This window comes from Acanthopagrus latus, chromosome 8, assembly GCF_904848185.1.
Source record: "Acanthopagrus latus isolate v.2019 chromosome 8, fAcaLat1.1, whole genome shotgun sequence".
In the NCBI taxonomy this organism is placed as follows: Eukaryota; Metazoa; Chordata; class Actinopteri; order Spariformes; family Sparidae; genus Acanthopagrus; species Acanthopagrus latus.
In genome coordinates this window covers 2,306,086-2,326,986 of record NC_051046.1, presented here as the reverse complement: position 1 = coordinate 2,326,986, position 20,901 = coordinate 2,306,086, and the positions used below count along the sequence as shown (strand labels likewise).

General features: G+C 47.9%; 2 protein-coding genes across 2 annotated transcripts; both read right to left on the bottom strand.

The window, feature by feature from the left end:
* Nucleotides 1-4,650: 4,650 nt before the first annotated feature.
* Nucleotides 4,651-7,359, bottom strand: LOC119024651 (E3 ubiquitin-protein ligase TRIM21-like). Its single transcript, XM_037107621.1, has 2 exons — nucleotides 7,257-7,359; nucleotides 4,651-6,663 (listed from the first exon to the last, which is right to left on the bottom strand). Exon 2 carries the CDS (start codon nucleotides 6,652-6,654, stop codon nucleotides 5,020-5,022), a length of 1,635 nt encoding a protein of 544 aa, XP_036963516.1. The 5' UTR covers nucleotides 6,655-6,663; nucleotides 7,257-7,359; the 3' UTR covers nucleotides 4,651-5,019.
* Nucleotides 7,360-12,592: 5,233 nt separating this feature from the next.
* On the bottom strand, nucleotides 12,593-20,355 carry LOC119024480 (zinc finger protein RFP-like). Its single transcript, XM_037107320.1, has 2 exons — nucleotides 20,319-20,355; nucleotides 12,593-14,286 (listed from the first exon to the last, which is right to left on the bottom strand). Exon 2 carries the CDS (start codon nucleotides 14,275-14,277, stop codon nucleotides 12,640-12,642), a length of 1,638 nt encoding a protein of 545 aa, XP_036963215.1. The 5' UTR covers nucleotides 14,278-14,286; nucleotides 20,319-20,355; the 3' UTR covers nucleotides 12,593-12,639.
* Nucleotides 20,356-20,901: the final 546 nt, after the last annotated feature.

Here is a 20,901-nt window from a genome sequence, read left to right as displayed (position 1 = left end):
TGAGGGGGAGAGGTGTGGGTTCTGCCAACGTGTGGAAGATCGTCACCTACCAGTCCCCAGGATGGCTGCTTCACAAATTGCGGGGGCGTCCGACAACGGTGACTGTGAGACCATCGATCCCCAGCAGCTCCAGAGGGACCAGCAGCGAGATCCTGTCCTCTCCAAGGTTCATGCCTGGATGGAGGCCGGGCAATGACCAGAGTGGGCAGCAGTATCGGCGCTAGACCCGGAGGCCAAGGCACTGTATTCCCAGTGGCCCTGCATCATAGCCCAGGACGGCCTCCTATACTGTCACTGGGAATCTCCGGCAGGCCAACGTGAGGTTCTGCAGCTTCTGGTTCCTCGCAGCCTGAGGAGCCACATCCTCAAGCTGGTCCATGGCTCAGTGGGGTCAGTACATTTCAGTGTAGCCAAGACCCTACGCCGGCTGAGGGGGTGATTCTATTGGCCAGGCTGCCATCATGATGTAGAGCAGTTTGTCCTCCGTTGTGATGCCTGCACCGCCATAAAGGGCCCCATGAGGCAGTCACACGCCCCTTTGCAGCAGTATCGGGTGGGGGCACCATTCAAGAGGATGGGCGTGGACATCCTGGGCCCATTTCCCACGACCGACCAGGGGAACCGTTACGTCCTTGTGGCCATGGACTATTTTACAAAATGGCCAGAGGCGTACGTGGCCACCACCACTGCAGAGAAACTAGTCGATGAGATGTTTTGCCAGTTTGGAGTTCCTGATGAGCTGCATAGTGACCATGGGCGGAACTTTGAGGCCAGTGTCTTTCAGGAGGTATGCCGTCGCCTAGGGGTGAAGAAGACTCGGACTACCCCCCTGCACCCCCAGAGTGATGGCTTGGTGGAGCGAGTCAACCAGACCGTGGTCATGCAGCTTGCTATTCTAACTGACCGCCACCAGCGAGACTGGGACCGTCATCTGCTCCTGTGGTCATATCGGACAGCAGCACAGGAATCAACCAAGTCTTGATATTTGGGCGTGAACTGCGAACCCCAGTGGACCTGGTGTTTGGGCCCCCACCAGAACAGGAAGTGAGGGGAGAACCGGGGCTGGACTATTACTACCACCTCTGTGAGTGACTTAGAGTGGTACATGAACTTGCCAGGCAGTCATTGGCGGAGGCCGGGGTGCAGCAGAAACGGGCCTATGATCTCCACACTAAAGGGGAGGACTTTGTGGCTGGTGCTCTCGTGTGGGTCTACAACCCAGTGCGGAAAAAGGGACGTTCCCCCAAGCTAGACAGTCACTGAGAGGGGCCCTGCACCATCCTGAAGAAACTGTCCGATGTTGTGTATCGGGTGCAGTTGCTGCGGAGGGGTCGGGTGGTGGTTTTTCACAGGGACTGGCTGGGACCTTACAGACCATTGGCCTCAGCCACAGAGCATCCTGAGGAGGGGGAACTGCCAGTTTTACCACCCAGTCCCCCACAGGCTACTGGAGGTGGCTCTCGGCTTACCACACGTCGGCGGTGCCGGCGTCCACGGCACCTTCAGGACTTTGTTGTTGATACATGGCTTGCTGAGGACAGCTAATCCAGCTGGGTGGGGGCAGTGTAGCGCTCCCTGTGGACTGTGGCACAAGGACTTAAGGTATTCTGTTGTTGTCATTGTTTATGGCTAATTATGGTTCATGAATGTGTTTTGAAATAAGATGATGTTTAAGATACTTGCGGGTGAATGCACACCGGTTGTTCTGTGGATAAATTGTGATGAGTAACAAAGATGATAAAATGTTGGCACTGTGAGTGAGGGGATGTTTGCCAAGAGAGACCCTCTGTCTGTTAAGATGTTGCACTGTGTGTGTTAAATAAATGGCTGAACTCTCATCAGAGCTTGCCAAGCTATATGCTGCCTTCTTCTCATTGCTAATCCATTACAATATTAAAGTAGACAATAAGATAAATAATAAAATAGACAATCTGGAATACACACAATATACAGTGAAATGGTTGTAGCGTTATAATATATATGGTGAGAGCCATACTGCAGTATCGCCTGTATCACCTTCGACAGCATCCTCCTCTCTGAGACTGCTGTCAAAGTGTGCAGCTCCACCCCCACAATGTCACTGGCCTTCCTGATCAGCTTGTTGAGTCTGTTGGCACCAGCTACTGAGTGGGAGAGGAGGAGAGGTGGGACTCAGCCAGAGTCTGGCTGTGTGTTTAGCCATACCTTTCGGTGGGGTGTGAGTAGCTATAGCATTATCAATGATGTTATTATGGTGGATGGCTTGGATAAGCTTAAAGTAGCTTTTAGCTAACCATCTAGTGTCCTCACTGGGGGGGTGGGAGAGGAGAAAGGGTGTGTGAAATGTCCTATGTCTAGATGTGTTCTGTGCACGGGCATCACCTCCCGCTGCAAGGCTGAACTGGGCCGCCTTCGACCTGTAAGAGAAAGCCATTGTCAGTTGTGAGGCCTACCTGTAGCCAAAGCCTGAGGGCTCTGTAGGCCGCAATCCTGGGCCTCCGTAGCTTCTGCTGCAACCTGCCGTCTGGATGCTGGACCTGGACGGATGTGGATATAGTACTTCCAATGTTCAAGGTTAGTGGCTGTTGTGGTTTTTAGTTCCACAATCCAAAAGTGCTAATCCATCTGTGCACTTGAAGGTGTTCAAACAAAAGTCTCTTCCAGGCTCTGGTGGTGGTGGTGGCTAGTAGGCCCAAGGTGGCTGGGTCCTCACAATGACATTCTACTGTTAAAATGTAATCTTTATTTTTAAACAAGTGCATTAAAAACAATCTCAAGCAGCCTGTATAGGTCTGCAAGAGAGATTAAAACCAAATTATCTAGAAAAAGGCTGCTAGGTTGGGCCCAGTTCAGCTTGTAGACCCTTACGTTTCGCAGCCAAGCTGCTTCTTCAGAGAGAGTGAGGGTTAGGGTTAGGGTTAGGGTTAAAAAACCCAAGGTCCCCCAATAGGGGGAAAGTAAAGGGTTCAAAACAAAGTATGCAGGGCTTCTCAGATACCCAGCCCTAGGCTACCACATTCATCCCGACAGCAAGTCAACATCCAAAAGGCACAGTAAAGGCTACAGTAAACACACTAATGTCTTGCCTTTTAGTGCTTAGAGATTATTCAACTTCAGCATATTCAACTTATAACTAATTTAACTTAATAACTTCTATCAAACTGCCTGAGCTGTGTCTACCTCAGTTTCTACCATCAACATGGGGTTTCTATGCATGTCAGCTCAGTGAAGAGACATAATCATAACTGAATTGATTAAATTTTGTGGTTATTGCCAATCATTCCTAACCTTTGTTACAGTGTACATGAACATAAATGCAATCGTCTGCCTCACCTTCTGAGTTGGCTGATGATATCGGTGACAGGGCCAGTGCAACGATGATGAAGGGCTCATTCCTGCAGGGGGTGTGATGTGTTGGAGATGGCCCAGGTGCGGTGGTGGTTGTTTCCATCACCGCTTGATCAAGTTGAGATGCTATGGCTGTAACTGCACCACTGACTTGACTCTCTGTAGCAGCACCCCCATCGCTTGATGAGGGTCCTTCCTTGACAATGTTTCCTGTTGCTCCTTCCCAATACCAGCTCACCCAGTCTGTCTGGGTGGCTGTGTTGGCAGTGGACTTCTTCAGGGCAGGCAACAAAGACAAAGGCCTCAGTGCTGGCAGCTGACGACTGACTGCCACGCTGACAGACTGACCGCCTGTGATGCGTCATGTTTAGGGCCATGTTCAGTCACAACTCTATCTTTTTCTTTGGAAGCACATAATTCCTGAGAATTACCACGTCCTGGTCTCCCAGGAGCAGTAGATCTCATCCTGTGCATATGCTTGTTCCACCTCTCAGTAAGGGGAGTCCTTGCTCGGGTTACACCCCTTGAGATAGTGGATGACTACTGATTCCCAGGTGCTGACTCCATGTCCCCTCAGGATTACACTGCAGGGGAGCTTGTGGGTTGCTCCTATTACTCCGGCTTCCTCGACCCAGTCAGAGGCTTGGTCCTTCATGTAGCTGTTGTCTGTCAGCCATGTCGTCTCCATGTTGTCTCAAGTCGCCTGCCTCTCAAAGTCAGGGATGATCGGCAGACTGCTAGGCTATTCCGCGCCGTCGACTGGACTTGGCTTTGTGTCCTTCAACTTGTATCGGCTACCATGCCCGCTTCCTGTGGGCTACTGTGGATCTGCTGACCCAGCTCATTCTGGCTGGTCACCTGGAGATCCCCCTGGCCTCAGCAGATCTTTATCACTGGTGTTCTGCATGGTCCTTTCTCCATTTTACGCCTTTCTCGGGTGATCTCCCACGGGAAGCAGCTGGCTCTCCACTGGGATTATTTTTTCTCATTGGGTGCTAACTGTCAGAAAAGTTGAGTTCCATTTACTCCTGACAAACACAAATACAAGTAATGGACATTATAAATATATCAGCTGTTCAAACCTTACACAATAACACAACATAATCTCACACTACCAGCTGTCTCAGATGTGATGGAGGACTGGAGCTTTTCAGCTCAAGTCAGTCTGAGAACAGCTGATAGTGTTTTTAGTCACATGATTTGGTCGTCATTAGAAACATAGGCTATTATTAATAACAAACTAAATAATGAATCAGACACCAGAAAATGTTTTTTTCTTTCATTTTATTAATGAAGAAAAAACAAAATCAAATTACTTTTTGCTCATTTGTAACATTTTTGCCAGGATGCAGCTCTTTTTATATTTACAATGATCGGACAAAGAAATGATTAAATTCAACACACACAAGTTTCATATATCTGAGTACATTGTTTTCTGATGATTTAGCAGTCATAAAAGCAGGTAAGGCAGTTGTTAGAATAAATGAGACTACACTGGATAATATGAATCAATGTGGTAAGACTGGTGAGTTGTGCTTATAAACGTGAAACATCAAAGAAAAACACTTAAAAAGGATAAAACACTATGATCAGAATCGGAAAACAACAATGTATATATCATACATCACCAATAAATGTACATTTATTACATTAAATGATGTGAATCTTTCTGTAGAAAATCAAATGTTTGTTCTACTCAGTGTGACTGACAGGAGAGATGATCAGAGGAGCAGAGTTTTTACCACCATAATTAATACTTGGACTGAAGTATGGGTAGAGTTTCTGAGTGAAGCAGCAGCCAGTAAAGGAGTAGATAAGAGCTGCAGCATCAACGTCATAAAAGGAGACCAGACCCTCCTCATAATCCACAAACACCCCCACCTTCTCAGGCTGATGCTTCAGAGAGAGACGGACTGCAGGGCCAGCACAAGCTTTGTACTCATTTTTATTCCTCAACCATATCGTCCAGTAACCATCCTGAGGAGAAAATTTGATGTTTCCCTTCCTGTTGATCGACTCTCTGGCCACTCCTAAATCCCACTCAGTCTTGTCTTTAACTTGAACCTCATAATAAAATCTTCCTGAAGAGAAACTCTGCTTTGCTAAGACATTAGCACATTTATCAAATCTCTCTGGGTTGTCTGGGAGATCCTTCTTTACATCACCATGTTTAACTTGTTTCCCATCATCAGACATGATGAGGTTGGGTTGTGCTGTATCAGGATCAAGTGTCACATCCACTGCATACTGCTGGACCCTCTTCAGCTCGACCTTCTTCATCTGTTTACTGAGCGTCTCCTCCAGCTGATTCACAGCTCTCACCACAGTCCCCTCATATGAAGGTGGACGGACGCTGACTCCTGTCCAGTTCTTGGTGGGTGGAGCAGAGTTCAGTGATGGGAAGCTTTGGAGGAGGTGGAGGTGGTCTTCAGACTGTGAGAGCTGCTCCACCTCAGAGCTTCTCTTCTCCAGCTCAGAGATTTCCTGTTCCAGCTCTTTGATGAAGCCTTCAGCCTGTTTCTCTGTCTCTCTCTGCTTCTCTTTGATGGTGTCCATGAGCTCGGCCTGGCTTCTCTCAACAGACTCCTTCAGAGCTCTGAAGACCTGAACACCAGCTGTTATCTCTCTGTCTGCATCTTTCTTACTGAGCTGCACTGAGCGCTTCATCTCCTCAATCTTCAGTCGTCTCTTCTGGATCATCTGCTGAATTTCAGCGTCTCTCTTCCCCAGCTCGGCCTTCTTTCCTTCATATTCTTCTTTCAGAGGAACAACATCATGTGTCTTGTGATCTAAAACAGTGCAGAGCATGCAGACACACATCTGGTCGGTCTTACAGAACAGCTCCAGCAGTTTATCGTGCTTCGTACACATCCTGTCTTCCAGGTTCTCCACAGGGTCCATCAGCTGATGTCTTTTCAGGCCTGACTTTGTCAGATGAGGCTCCAGGTGAGTCTCACAGTAGGAGGCCAGACACACCAGGCAGGACTTCAGGGCCTTCAGTTTGGTTCCAGTGCAGACGTCACAGGGAACTTCTCCTAGTTTGGAAACTTGTTGCTCTGAGCTGCTGCTGCTGGCTTTCTGTTGAGCTGACTGTCTGAACTGAGCAGCCATCTCAGAGATGAACGTGTTGACCTGCAGCTTCGGTCTTGTGTAGAAAACCTCTTTACAGTTTGGACACTGACACAGGACATTAACTCTCCAGTGTTCAGTGATGCAGGATTTACAGAAGTTGTGTCCACATGGTATGGTGACTGGATCAGTGAACACATCCAGACAGATGGAGCACAGAAACTGATCTTCAGTCAGCAGACAGCTGGCAGCGGACATGTTGACAGTCTGAGGAGGAAAAGTGAGAAAACAACAACTGTAATTACATTTAATTTGAATATTTACTTGAACAAATCTTAACCGTAGTGGAACATAAGGAGTGTCATCATGAAACAGTCAGAGTAGAGCAAGAGAAAATCTCTTTTGTGTCAGAGAGTCAGCATGGAGGAGGAGGAGGAGGAGGAGGAAGAGGAGGTCCAGAGAGAGAGGATGAAGAAACAGACAGCAGAGAATCAGACACATTAAATATGCAGAAGAAAAGATGAAAGCTGCAGGAAACTGAAACTGTTTCTCTCTACTCCACTCAGCCACTGACAGGTGTCTGTTAAAATGGCGACATCCTGAGTGAAACTTCCTGTCTGAGTAGAGCTCAGGTTTTGTGTTGATACCAGAAACAGGTCAGAGAAAGACGATAAATCAGTTTAAACTAAAACCAGCTGTGACTGGACCCTGTGTAATTTTAACTAGCTGTAGTTCAGTCACTGTGGTTTGGTTTTAATCTGCTCTGTACTTCCTGTGAACAAGTGTTAATGTGTCAGATTCTGATTTTAACTCAGTTTGAATAAATCTTTAGTCAGGTCTGTGTAGGTCAGTGTACTCACCAGGGTTTGCAGAGATTCTGTTGTTGTGTTGAGAAAAATCTGATGGATTCAGCTGAAAACAGAGAGACTCGCTTGGACTGCAGCTCTGCTGTCACACAGACAGACTTTCAATTTCATATCAGGAAGTGTGACGTTCCAGTTTTTTCTTCCTGTTGCTCATCTTCTCAGTGAAGCTCTGTTAGTTTTAGTGACTCACTGTGAAACTTGTCGACGATGCCTTGGAACGAGTTTTTACTTTTGTGTTTCTTGGTCTTTTCTCAGCAGTGGAAGTTTACAGCAGCCAATAGAAGATACAAGTTCAAATAAAGCAGATAAGAAAAGAGGTCAGTGGAAGATATTCAAGAACAAACTGTGTCTTTAGATCAACAGGCCACAACACTCCCTCTACAATCCCACCAACACTCCAGTGTTCAGTCTGTCATTTCACTTTTCTGCTGCTTTCCAAACTGTTCAGCATCTTTTCTCTGTCAGACTTTTGAGTGATTTCTAACCTGTCACATTACACAGACGAAATACAGACAAAGCCATCTTAAAGGTCCAGTGTGTAGGATTTAGGAGGATGTATCAGCCGAAATGTGATATAATATTAATAGTTGTGTTTTCATTTCTGTAAAAACTGTCTGAGACTAAGAATCGTTAGGCTGCAGTTTGTCAAAATCTCCACCAGAGGGCAACGTCAGCTGTCATTTAATCTCTACTAACAGTTGAGTTCAGTTCACCTTCTCCAACACAACAGCAGCTTTACATTAAATGACCTCAAACACTTTGCAGTATCTGACATTAGATGACTTGACATAACACTCAGTACATCTTCTATTCAGGCTCATTGTCTCTCCCTGACTCACACATCATGCAGGTGTTTGGTTTTCTACAACAGATGAATCAGAGGAGAGTCGAACACCTGCTGCAGGTTTTGTTCTTCGTGTAAGAAGCTGTTATGTGTTTGAGTCTCTGGCTGGTTGAGGCTGATGTCATCAGACAGGATGGTATGCTGCAGGAGACGAGTGGATGTCTTGTCTGTGATGTCCACTTTTTTCATTTGATCCTTCTTCTTTTGAGATATCGAGGACATTTGTCCCCTGGTTTCCTCTGAGACATCATGTTACATTATATAATATCCAAACACAGACAGATTTAGTTCCACTGAGATATTTAACAGAGTGAGAGGAAAACCTTATGATCCTGAACTGGACTTCAACTCTCACCTTAGACAACATCTGGACAGCTGCACATCGTGAGGTGATGGAAAAGTTTTGTTTTATAACAACCTGGAACTTTATCAAGTTATAACCAGAAAAGATTGAGTGAATAAGAGAGAAATGTTCCATCCATCCATCCATCCATCCATCCATCCATCCATCCATCCATCCATCCATCCATTTTCATCCGCTTATCCGACCGGGTCGCGGGGGCAGCTGCCTGAGCAGGGACTCCCAGGCTTCCCTGTCCCCGGACACTTCCTCCAGCTCTTCTGGGAGGATCCCAAGGCATTCCCAGACCAACTGGGCGACGTAGTCACTCCAGCGTGTCCTGGGTCTTCCTCGGGGTCTACTCTCGGTGGGACATGCCAGGAACACCTCCCGAGGGAGGCGTCCCAGGGGCATCCAAAACTGATGCCCGAGCCACCACAACTGGCTTCTCTCGATGTGGAGGAGCAGCGGCTCTACTCTGAACTCCTTCTGGGTGACAGAACTCCTCACCATATCTCTAAGGGAGTGCCCCGCCACCCTGCGGAGGAAACTCATTTCAGCCGCTTGTATTCGGGATCATATTCTTTCCGTCATGACCCAAAGTTCATGACCATAGGTGAGGGTAGGAACGTAGATTGACCGGTAAATTGAGAGCTTCGCCTTTCGACTCAGCTCTCTCTTCACCACGACAGACCGATACAACAACCGCATTACTGCGGCCGCCGCACCGATCCGCCTGTCAATCTCACGCTCCATCCTTCCCTCAATCGTGAACAAGACCCCAAGATACTCCCCGGAGGCGACAAGCCAACTTTTTCCGGTCGACAACCATGGCCTCGGACTTCGAGGTGCTGATTCTCATCCCAGCTGCTTCACACTCGGCTGCAAACCATGCCAGAACATGCTGGAGGCCCTGGCCCGAAGGAGCCAACAAGACCACATCATCCACGAAAAGCAGAGATGAAATCCTGTGACTCCCGAACCAGACCCCCCCCGGCCCGTGGCTGCGCCTAGAAATACTGTCCATAAAAATAATGAACAGAACCGGTGACAAAGGGCAGCCCTGCACCGGGAACAGGTCTGACTTACTGCCGGCAATGCGAACCAGACTCCTGCTCCGGTCGTACAGGGACCGTACGGCCCTTAACAGAGGGCCTCCGACCCCGTACTCCCGGAGCACCTCCCACAGAATGCCACGAGGGACACAGTCGAATGCTTTCTCCAAATCCACAAAACACATGTGGACTGGTTGGGCAAACTCCCATGAACCCTCGAGCACCCTGCGGAGGGTATAGAGCTGGTCTAGTGTTCCGTGGCCCGGACGAAAACCGCATTGTTCCTCCTGAATCCGAGGTTCGACTATCGGCCGAATTCTCCTCTCCAGTACCCTGGAGTAGACTTTTCCAGGGAGGCTGAGAAGTGTGATCCCCCGATAGTTGGAACACACCCTCCGGTCCCCCTTTTTGAATAGGGGGACCACCACCCCGGTCTGCCAGTCCAGAGGCACTGTCCCCGACTGCCATGCAATGTTGCAGAGACGTGTCAACCAAGACAGCCCCACAACATCCAGAGACTTGAGGTACTCAGGGCGGATCTCATCCACCCCCGGTGCTTTGCCACTGAGGAGCTTCCCAACTACCTCAGTGACTTCAGCTTGAGTGATGAATGAGTCAACCTCTGAGTCCTCAGCCACTGCTTCCTCTATGGAAGACCTGTCAGTGGGATTGAGGAGATCCTAGAAGAATAACTTCTACCACCCGACAATATCCCCAGTCGAGGTCAACAGCTCCCCACCTCCACTGTAAACAGTGTTGGTGGAGGACTGCTTCCGCCTCCTGAGGCGCCGGATGGTTTGCCCGAATTTCCTCGAGGCCGACCGGTAGTCCTCCTCCATGGCCTCCCCGAACTTTTCCCAGATCCGAGTTTTTGCTTCCGCGACTGCCCGTGCTGCCGCTCGCTTGGCCTGCCGGTACCCGTCAGCTGCCTCAGGAGTCCTCCGGGCCAACCAGGCTCAATAGGACTCTTTTTTTCAGCCTGACAGCATCCCTTACTTCCAGAGCCCACCACCGGGTTCATGGATTGCCACCACAACAGGCACCGGAGACCTTACGGCCACAGTTTCGGACAGCCACGTCAGCAATAGAAGTGGAGAACATGGTCCATTCGGACTCAATGTCCCCAGTCTCCCTCGGGATCAGGTCCAAGCTATCCCGGGGGTGGGAGTTAAAGACCTCCCTGACAGAGGGTTCTGCCAGACGTTCCCAGCAGACCCTCACAATACGTTTGGGTCTGCCAGGTCTGTCCAGCTTCCTCCCCTGCCAGCAGATCCGCCTCACCACCAGGTGGTGATCAGTTGACAGCTCAGCCCCTCTCTTCACCCGAGTGTCCAAGACATATGGCCGGAGGTCAGATGACATGACCACAAAGTTGATCATTGACCTCCGGCCTAGGGTGTCCTGGTGCCACGAACACATATGGACACCCTTATGCTTGAACATGGTGTTCGTTATGGACAAACTGTGACTAGCACACAAGTCCAGTAACAAAACACCACAGATCGGGGAGTCCATTCCTCCCAATCACACCCCTCCAGCTAACACTGTCGCGGCCCACGTGAGCGTTGAAGACCCCCAGTAGAACAACGGAGTCCCCGGTTGGGCCAGGTACTCTACACTGCTGTTCTGCCCATAAGCCGAGACAATAGTGAGAGACCTTTCCCCGACCCAAAGGCGCAGGGAAACGACCCTCTCCTTCACTGGGGTAAACTCCAACACATGACAGCTGAGACGAGGAGCTGTAAGCAAGCCCACACCAGCTCGCCGCCTCTCACCGCGGGCAACTCCAGAATGGAAGAGAGTCCAGCCTCTCTCAAGGCGTTCGGTTCCAGAGCCTATCTCTAGCCGGTACTGCTCAACCTCTCTCACCAGCTCAGGCTCTTTCCCCCCCAGTGAGGTGACATCCCATGTCCCCATGGCTGGAGTCACCATCCGGGAATTGGGTCGCCAGGGCCCCTGCCCATGACTGCCACCCAAATCACACCGCACCTGCCCCTTCTGGACCCTCCTACAAGTGGTGAGCTCACTGGAGGGCGGGCCCACGTCGCTCCTTCGGGCTGTGCCCAGCCGGGTCCCATGGACATAAACCCGGCCATTAGGCGCTCACCTGCAAGCCCCAACCCCAGGCCTGGTTCCCGGTGACACCAATCCGGGTAACATACGTGTCCTTGGTATTTTCTCTATCATCAGGGGTTTTTGAACCGATTTTAGTCTGGCCTGTCATCTAGGACCTGTTTGCCTTGTGAGACCCTACCAGGGGCATTAAACCCTGGACAACATAGCTCCTAGGATCATTTAGGTGCTCAAACCCCTCCACCACGATAAGGTGCCGGTTCAAGGAGGAGAGAGAAATGTTGTTTTATGAAAATAATGAGTTCTGTGATATTAAGCGAAATCTTTGCAATAATCACAATTGTTTGTATCCAGTAATAACAAGCAATCATTTCAAATAACATAAATAATATTTTAGAATTGTTCTCCTTAAAATAAGAGACGGAGGCTTTCTGTTGTGGTGGTGTCTCCACTAGAGGGCGTCCTCAGATCTCTGCTTTAGTTCATATCAGCTGTTCAAACCTTCAATAACACCACATCACCTCACACTACCAGCTGTCTCAGGTGTGATGGAGGATTGGAGCTCGTCAGCTCAAGTCAGTCTGAGAACAGCTGATGGTGTTTTTAATCACATGATTTGGTCGTCATTAGAAACATCAGCTGTTGATCAATAACAAACCAAATATTCAGTCAGACACAAGAAAATAATTTTGCTTTTTCCATTTTATTCACAAAGAAAAACAAATCAAATGACTTGTCGCTCATTTATAAATGTTTTGTCAGGATGCAGCTCTTCTTATTTTACAATGATCAGACAAAAAAGGTTAAACTCAACATGTAAATGTTTCATATATCTGAGAACATTGTTTTCTGATGATTGAACAGTCCTGAAGGCAGGTGATGCAGTTATTAGAATAAATGTTAAAAATCAGTTTGACACAAAGAAACACGTTTATAGTAAAAAGGTTAAAAACACATCAATCAAAATCAGAATTATCTACAATATATACATCAAACATTACCAATGAATTCACATTTATTACATGAAATGATGTGAATCTTTCTGTAGAAAATCAAATGTTTGTTCTACTCAGTGTGGCTGACAGGAGAGATGATCAGAGGAGCAGAGTTTTCACCACCATCATTAAAACATGGACTGAAGAGTGGGTAGAGTTTCTGAGTGAAGCAGCAGCCAGTAAAGGAGTAGATAAGAGCTGCAGCACCAACGTCATAAAAGGAGACCAGACCCTTCTCATAATCCACAAACACCCCCACCTTCTCAGGCTGATGCTTCAGAGAGAGACGGACTGCAGGGCCAGCACAAGCTTTGTACTCATTTTTATTCCTCAACCATATCGTCCAGTAACCATTCTGAGGATTCAGTGTGATGTTTCCCTTCCTGTTGATCGACTCTCTGGCCACTCCTAAATCCCACTTAGTCTTCTCTTTAACTTGAACCTCATAATAAAATCTTCCTGAAGAGAAACTCTGCTTTGCTAAGACACAGGGACAATAATCAAATCTCTCTGGGTTGTCTGGGAGATTCTTCTTTACATCACCATGTTTAACTTGTTTTCCATCATCAGACAGGATGAGTTCAGGTTGTGCTGTATCAGGATCGAGTGTCACATCCACTGCATACTGCTGGACCCTCTTCAGCTCAAGCAGCTTCTTCATCTCTTTACTGAGCGTCTCCTCCAGCTGATTCACAGCTCTCACCACAGTCTCCTCATATGAAGGTGGACGGATGCTGACTCCTGTCCAGTCCTTGGTCAGTGGAGCAGCGTTCAGTGATGGGAAGCTTTGGAGGAGGTGGAGGTGGTCTTCAGACTGTGAGAGCTGCTCCACCTCAGAGCTTCTCTTCTCCAGCTCAGAGATTTCCTGTTCCAGCTCTTTGATGAAGCCTTCAGCCTGTTTCTCTGTCTCTCTCTGCTTCTCTTTGATGGTGTCCATGAGCTCGGCCTGGCTTCTCTCAACAGACTCCTTCAGAGCCCTGAAGACCTGAACACCAGCTGCTATCTCTCTGTCTGCATCTTTCTTACTGAGCTTCACTGAGCGCTTCATCTCCTCAATCTTCAGTCGTCTCTTCTGGATCATCTGCTGAATTTCAGCGTCTCTCTTCCCCAGCTCGGCCTTCTTTCCTTCATATTCTTCTCTCAGAGGAACAACATCATGTGTCTTGTGGTCTGAAATACTGCAGATCATGCAGACACACATCTGGTCGGTCTTACAGAACAGCTCCAGCAGTTTATCGTGCTTCGTACACATCCTGTCTTCCAGGTTCTCCACAGGGTCGATCAGCTGATGTTTTTTCAGGCCTGACATTGTTAGATGAGGCTCCAGGTGAGTCTCACAGTAGGAGGCCAGACACACCAGGCAGGACTTCAGGGCCTTCAGTTTGGTTCCAGTGCAGACGTCACAGGGAACTTCTCCTGGTTTGGAAACATGTTGCTCTGAGCTGCTGCTGCTGGCTTTCTGTTGAGCTGACTGTCTGAACTGAGCAGCCATCTCAGAGATGAACGTGTTGACCTGCAGCTTCGTTCTTGTGTAGAAAACCTCTTTACAGTTTGGACACTGACACGGGACGTTGTTACTCCAGTGTTTAGTGATGCAGGTTTTACAGAAGTTGTGTCCACATGGTATGGTGACTGGATCAGTGAACACATCCAGACAGATGGAGCACAGAAACTGATCTTCAGTCAGCAGACAGCTGGCAGCAGACATGTTGACAGTCTGAGGATGGAAAGAAAACAAAAACAGCTTCAATACATTTATTTTTAATATCTAATCAGTTAAAAACGTAACAATGATTAGTGGAATTTGAGGAGAATCGTTGTGAATTCAGTTGTTTTATTGGCAGCAGGAGGACAGTCAGCTCCCAGCCCTCATGTTCAGTGTTCACTTTGAGACCATCAACAAATTATTGTTGAAATGACACAGCGCTGATTTTTTTTATAATTTACAGTACTTTTGTGTGGACTTGAAATTGTACTTGACTTAACTGTTTTCATCTAGCACATGTTTGATTGATCTGACACAGTGACTCCAAATCAAAACCAGAATCAGAATCAGAAATGTTTTATTGATCCCTGAGGAGGACAATGTGTATGTTAGAGTCGCTCCTTCTAGAATAAAAATATGACACTGTAGAAATAGACAAGATTTAAATAGAGACATATAATATGACACGAGTAACCACAGACAAAACTTATCAAGTGTTAAAAATACATTTTGAAATGAAATATCAAAAGTGCTAAAATATACAAATAAAGATGTATTATTACACTGGATAAGTAAGGAAAGTCTCATCACTGATTCTAATATCAAACTTAACATTTATCATGATTCCCTGTGTAAGTAAATAACAAATTTGGATAAAATAGTAGATTTAAGTGTTTTAATCACATATACATTTTCATTACATAAGTTTAATATAAAAGGTCACATTTAATATGTTTTCCTATCATGTTGAGTCAGTGTGAATAAATGATATAGTCTGAATAAAGTAAACGAATGCAGAGTTAATTAAACCTGATGAGTTCATTTAATTATTAATATAAAGTTTATTTAATTCAGAAGAGATGGAAGCTGCTCTGGACTGCAGGACACTCAAACTATTTCTCTCAAAAACTCCCACGACTGCTGACGGACCTCAGGTGACAATATGCCCTGAGAGGAACTTCCTGTCTGAGTAGAGCTCAGGCTTGTGTTAATAACAGGGTGAATATGAAAACATGTTTACAGTCTGAGGATGAAAAGTGGAAGTGATTACAAAATGTCTTCCTTAGTCATAAAAACATGGAGCTTGATTAACTGAATTGTGAATTTTTGAGTTATCTTGTAGTTAAGCAGAAGTTTCACCTGAAGCCAGATGATAAAAACAGCAGAACCTCCTGTTGGAGCAGAGTTGAATTCGTGTGTTAATGGTTGTTGAAATATGTGGAGGGTTAAAAAAGAATAATGAAAAATGTCAATACAGGTATTTAAAAAATGGTGATAAAAAAGTTTTTAAAAAGTCATAGAGACTGAAGTTCAGTATGTGATCAAGGTCTAATTCCTGGTTTATTTTATTATGCCTCAAATAGTAATTAAATGCCAATTTCATTGTGCTCAATTTGTTGGTGCAATACTCAAGACCGGACACTAGATGTCGCAAAGCGCTGGGGAGGAACATGGAAACCCTTTAGAGGCGCTGCAGAAGAAATCCTGCAGTCAAGCTGAACACAAGCTAAAGTTTTCTGCCTCTTTGTTCAGACATCCAGGACAATCTTCCTCAAAACTAGAGGCACTAGAATTCAAACATGAATATGTGACTTCAGAAAGAGACATAAACACAGTGAAGTGTTATGATGTAACCGGAGTGATGCTGAAAGGTAAAGGTTGAAAGTTACTCACTGTAAGAATATTGTAGTTTTATGTGTAAGTTGGTAAGAGCTCAGCTGTGGAAAATGTGACAGTAACCAAGTGAGAGATAATTGATTTTGTGTTGTTAAACACATATGGACATTATTTTTGTTTATTTCATGGTGCTGTTTTTTTTTTCAAAGCATTAACATGCTGTGGCTGCATGTATGTTTTCTGAAGATAACGCAATATCTGCCATACTTGAAAATACTGCAGCTCACCTGATGCAACACTAAATATTTTTGTTTATTACCTCAAGAAGTCCATCCATCCATCCATCCATCTTCTTCCGCTTATCCAGGGCCAGGTCGTGGGGGCAGCTGTCTGAGCAGGGACACCCAGACTTTCCTCACGCCGGACAATTCCTCCAGCTCTTCTGGGAGGATCCCAAGGCGTTCCGAGGCCAGCTGGGCGACATAGTCACTCCAGCGTGTCCTGGGTCTTCCCCAGGGTCTCCTCCCAGCGGGACATGCCAGGAACACCTCCCGAGGAAGGCGTCCCGAGGGCATCTGAAACAGATACCCGAGCCACCTCAACTGGCTCCTCTCGATGTGGAGGAGCAGCGGCTCTACTCCGAGCTCCTCCCGGTTGACAGAGCTCCTCACCCTATCTCTAAGGGAGCGCCCTGCCACCCTGCGGAGGAAACTCATTTCAGCCGCTTGTATTCGGGATCTTATTCTTTCGGTCATGACCCAAAGTTCATGACCATAGGTAAGGGTAGGAACGTAGATTGACCGGTAAATCAAGAGCTTTGCCTTTCGACTCAGCTCTCTCTTCACCACGACAGACCGGTACAACCGCACCGATCCGCCTGTCAATCTCATGCTCCATCCTTCCCTCACTTGTGAACAAGACCCCAAAATACTTAAACTCCTCCACCTGAGGCAGTAGCTCTCCCCCAACCCGGAGGGGACAAGCCACCTTTTTCCGGTCGAGAACCATGGCCTCGGATTTGCAGGTGCTGATTCTCATCCCAGCCGCTTCACACTCGGCTGCAAACCGCCCCAGGACATGCTGGAGGTCCCGGCTCGAAGGACCAACAAGACCACATCATCCGCAAAAAGCAGAGATGAAATCCTGTGGTTCCCAAACCAGATCCCCTCCGGTCCGTGGCTGCGCCTAGAAATTCTGTCCATAAAAATAATGAACAGAACCGGTGACAAAGGGCAGCCCTGCCAGAGTCCAACATGTACCGGGAACAGGTCTGACTTACTGCTGGCAATGCGAACCAGACTCATGCTCCGGTCGTACAGGGACTGTACGGCCCTTAACAGAGGGCCTCCGACCCCGTACTCCCGGAGCACCTCCCACAGAATGCCACGAGGGACACAGTCGAATGCTTTCTCCAAGTCCACAAAACACATGTGGACTGGTTGGGCAAACTCCCATGAGCCCTCTAGCACCCTGCGGAGGGTATGGAGCTGGTCCAGTGTTCCGCGGCCCGGACAAAAAACGCATTGTTCCTCCTGGATCCGAGGTTCGACTATCGGCCGAATTCTCCTCTCCAGTACCCTGGAATAGATTTTCCCAGGGAGGTTGAGGAGTGTGATCCCCCGATAGTTGCAACACACCTTCCGGTCCCCCTTTTTAAATAGGGGGACCACCACCCCGGTCTGCCAGTCCAGAGGCACTGTCCCCGACTGCCATGCAATGTTGCAGAGATGTGTCAACCAAGACAGCCCTACAACATCCATAGACTTGAGGTACTCAGGGCGGATCTCATCCACCCCCGGTGCTTTGCCACTGAGGAGCTTCCCGACTACCTCAGTGACTTCGGCTTGGGTGATGAATGAATCCACCTCTGAGTCCCCAGCTGCTGCTTCCTCTATGGAAGACATGTCAGTGGGATTGAGGAGATCCTCGAAGAATTCCTTCCACCGCCCGACAATGTCCCCAGTCGAGGACAACAGCTCCCCACCTCCACTGTAAACAGTGTTGGTGGAGGACTGCTTCCGCCTCCTGAGGCGCTGGATGGTTTGCCAGAATTTCCTCGAGGCTGACCGATAGTCCTCCTCCATGGCCTCTCCGAACTTTTCCCAGACCCGAGTTTTTGCTTCCGCAACGGCCCGTGCTGCCGCTCGCCTGGCCTGCCGGTACCCATCAGCTGCTTCAGGAGTCCCCCGGGCCAACCAGGCTCAATAGGACTCCTTCTTCAGCTTTACAGCATCCCTTACTTCCGGAGTCCACCACCAGGTTCAGGGATTGCCGCCACGACAGGCACCGGAGACCTTACGGCCACAGCTCCGGACAGCCACGTCAACAATAGAAGTGGAGAACATGGTCCATTCGGACTCAATGTCCCCAGCCCCCCTCGGGATCAGGTCCAAGCTCTCCCGGAGGTGGGAGTTAAAGACCTCTTTGACAGAGGGTTCTGCCAGACGTTCCCAGCAGACCCTCACAATACGTTTGGGTCTGCCAGGTCTGTCCAGCTTCCTACCCTGCCAACGGATCCGACTCACCACCAGGTGGTGATCAGTTGACAGCCCAACACCCCTCCAGGTAACACTGTCGCTGCCCACGTGAGCGTTGAAGTCCCCCAGAAGAACGACAGAGTCCCCGGTTGGAGTACCCCTCCTAGGGACTCCAAGAGGGCCGGGTACTCTACACTGCTGTTCTGCCCATAAGCCGAGACAATAGTGAGAGACCTTTCCCCGACCCGAAGGCGCAGGGAAACGACCCTCTCCTTCACTGGGGTAAACTCCAACACATGACAGCTGAGACGAGGAGCTATAAGCAAGCCCACACCAGCTCACCGCCTCTCACCGCGGGCAACTCCAGAATAGAAGAGAGTCCAGCCTCTCTCAAGGAGTTCGGTTCCAGAGCCCAGACTGTGCGTAGAGGAGAGCCCGACTATCTCTAGCCGGGACTGCTCAACCTCTCGCACCAGCTCAGGCTCTTTCCCCCCCAGTGAGGTGACATTCCATGTCCCCATGGTCAGAGTCACCGTCCGGGGATTGGGTCGCCGGGGCCCCCGCCCACGACCGCCACCCAAATCACACCGCACCCGCCCCTTCTGAACCCTCCTGCGAGTGATGAGCTCACTGGCGGGCGGGCCCACATCGCTCCTTCGGGCTGTGCCTGGCCGGGTCTCATGGGCAAAGACCCGGCCACCAGGCGCTCGCCTGCGAGCCCCAACCCCAGGACCTCAAGAAGTCATTTGTTTAATTTGTCTTTTTGTTAAAGTGAAACTCTCACCAAAATGCAACCAAGGTTTTTTTCTTTTTTTGTGAATGTAGATGAGTCAAACCTTTGTGTAAAAGAATAATTGCAATGAAAGAGCCACTTTTATGGTTTACTGTAATTGCATTTTCGTGTCAGAAGCATTTTCAGTGGGAGTGTTACGTGCATCGGTCATTAGCATCAAAATCTCTATTTTTAAAACAGTAAGAAGTCTCGACACAACATGAAACTTTGCTGGTAGCATCACCAGGGTCTCTACACATGAACACCAGCACTGAGAACATTGTTTGTGTACACAGAGTTTACTAAAAAGAAAGTTTTTGAACAACTCATGTTAGCAGTAGCTTGTTCCACTCGCCGCCGTCCTGACAGTGGAGAAGTGTCGATCTCCGAATGCTTCCTAACATGGATGACAGTTAAGGTGGAATTACTGTCTTGTGCCAACAACACGACGCGAGATCCCGCGTGACTTTTCCGGCTTTTGATTTCAGTATTATTTCGTATGTTAGGCTTTTTTTCAACTTCAAAGTCAATATTGTTTTTCGCTGACGACAAAACAACAAATTATGGAGAGCATTTATATGGAACTAAGCTTCAGCAGCGTTCTTAACTGTCCTCCAGGTTACGTCACATTCTGAGATCGACACTTCTCCACTGGCAGGACGGCGGTGAGCGGAACAAGCTACTGCTAACATGAGCTGTTCAAAAACTTTCTTTTTAGTAAACTCTGTGTCCACAAACAATGTTGTCAGTGCTGGTGTTCATGTGTAGAGACCCTGGTGATGCTGCCAGCAAAGTTTCATGTTGTGTCAAGACTTCTTACTGTTTTAAAAATAGAGATTTTGATGCTATCATAAAAGTTCCGGTAGCACTCCCATTGAAGATGCTTCTGACCCGAAAACGCGATTACAGTAAATCTTAAAAGTGCCTCTTTTGTTGTAGTTATGCTTTTACACGAAGGTTTGACTCGGGTACGTTCACAAAAAAAGCCTGGGTTGCATTTTGGCGAGAGTTTCGCTTTAAGGAAGCAGAATAAATCCTGCAGTCGAGCTGAACACAAGCTGAAGTTTCCTGCCTCTTTGTTCCTACATACAGAGCTGCAGGGTTATGAACAACCTCTCCCTGGTACCCACCAGACCAGGAGGGCAACAAATACAGTCAATATTATCAGCTGTACTCACCAGATTTTGTCAGAGATTCTGCTGTGTTCACTGACAGAGTCCACTTCAGTTTCCTTCGAGAGAAAAGGAGAGACGAGTCAGGACGGCTGCTTGTCTGATGAACGCTTAGTTTCATTTCATGGTTTTAAAGCTGTTGTGTTTTTCCAGTGTTGCTCCGCCTCTTTCTGCTCTGCAGGTTTTGTTGCCTCTCAGGTTCAACTTGATTACTGACATATTTTGGCACAAGATTTGTTCTTTATTCTTATATTAGAGTCTTTAACATGTGACAAGAGTCAGACAACTAAACAACAGAGGTCAATCCAAGACATGCAACAAAATACTACACCAGGCTACAACTCTCTTTACAGCCTCTCCTCAAGCCAACAACAATCCCAACATCCAATCAGTGTTTCGTTCCTAACTTTGTCACATCACATGTGCAATCACCTCTGTGAATGTGTCGTCATTGTGTGTGTGTTTCAGTGATGGTCAGTGACCGGGCTGCAGCTGTCATCATACCAGACTGCAGATGTTAAAGTAAATGACAAGACTGGACACCTCCCACCCTCCACCACCACCTCTGGACAGCGCAGCAACACACGAG

What these genes read in the sequence shown, in the direction of transcription:
- LOC119024651 (XM_037107621.1), bottom strand. Translation starts at nt 6,654, where the DNA reads ATGTCCGCTGCCAGCTGTCTGCTGACTGAAGATCAGTTTCTGTGCTCC.
- LOC119024480 (XM_037107320.1), bottom strand. Translation starts at nt 14,277, where the DNA reads ATGTCTGCTGCCAGCTGTCTGCTGACTGAAGATCAGTTTCTGTGCTCC.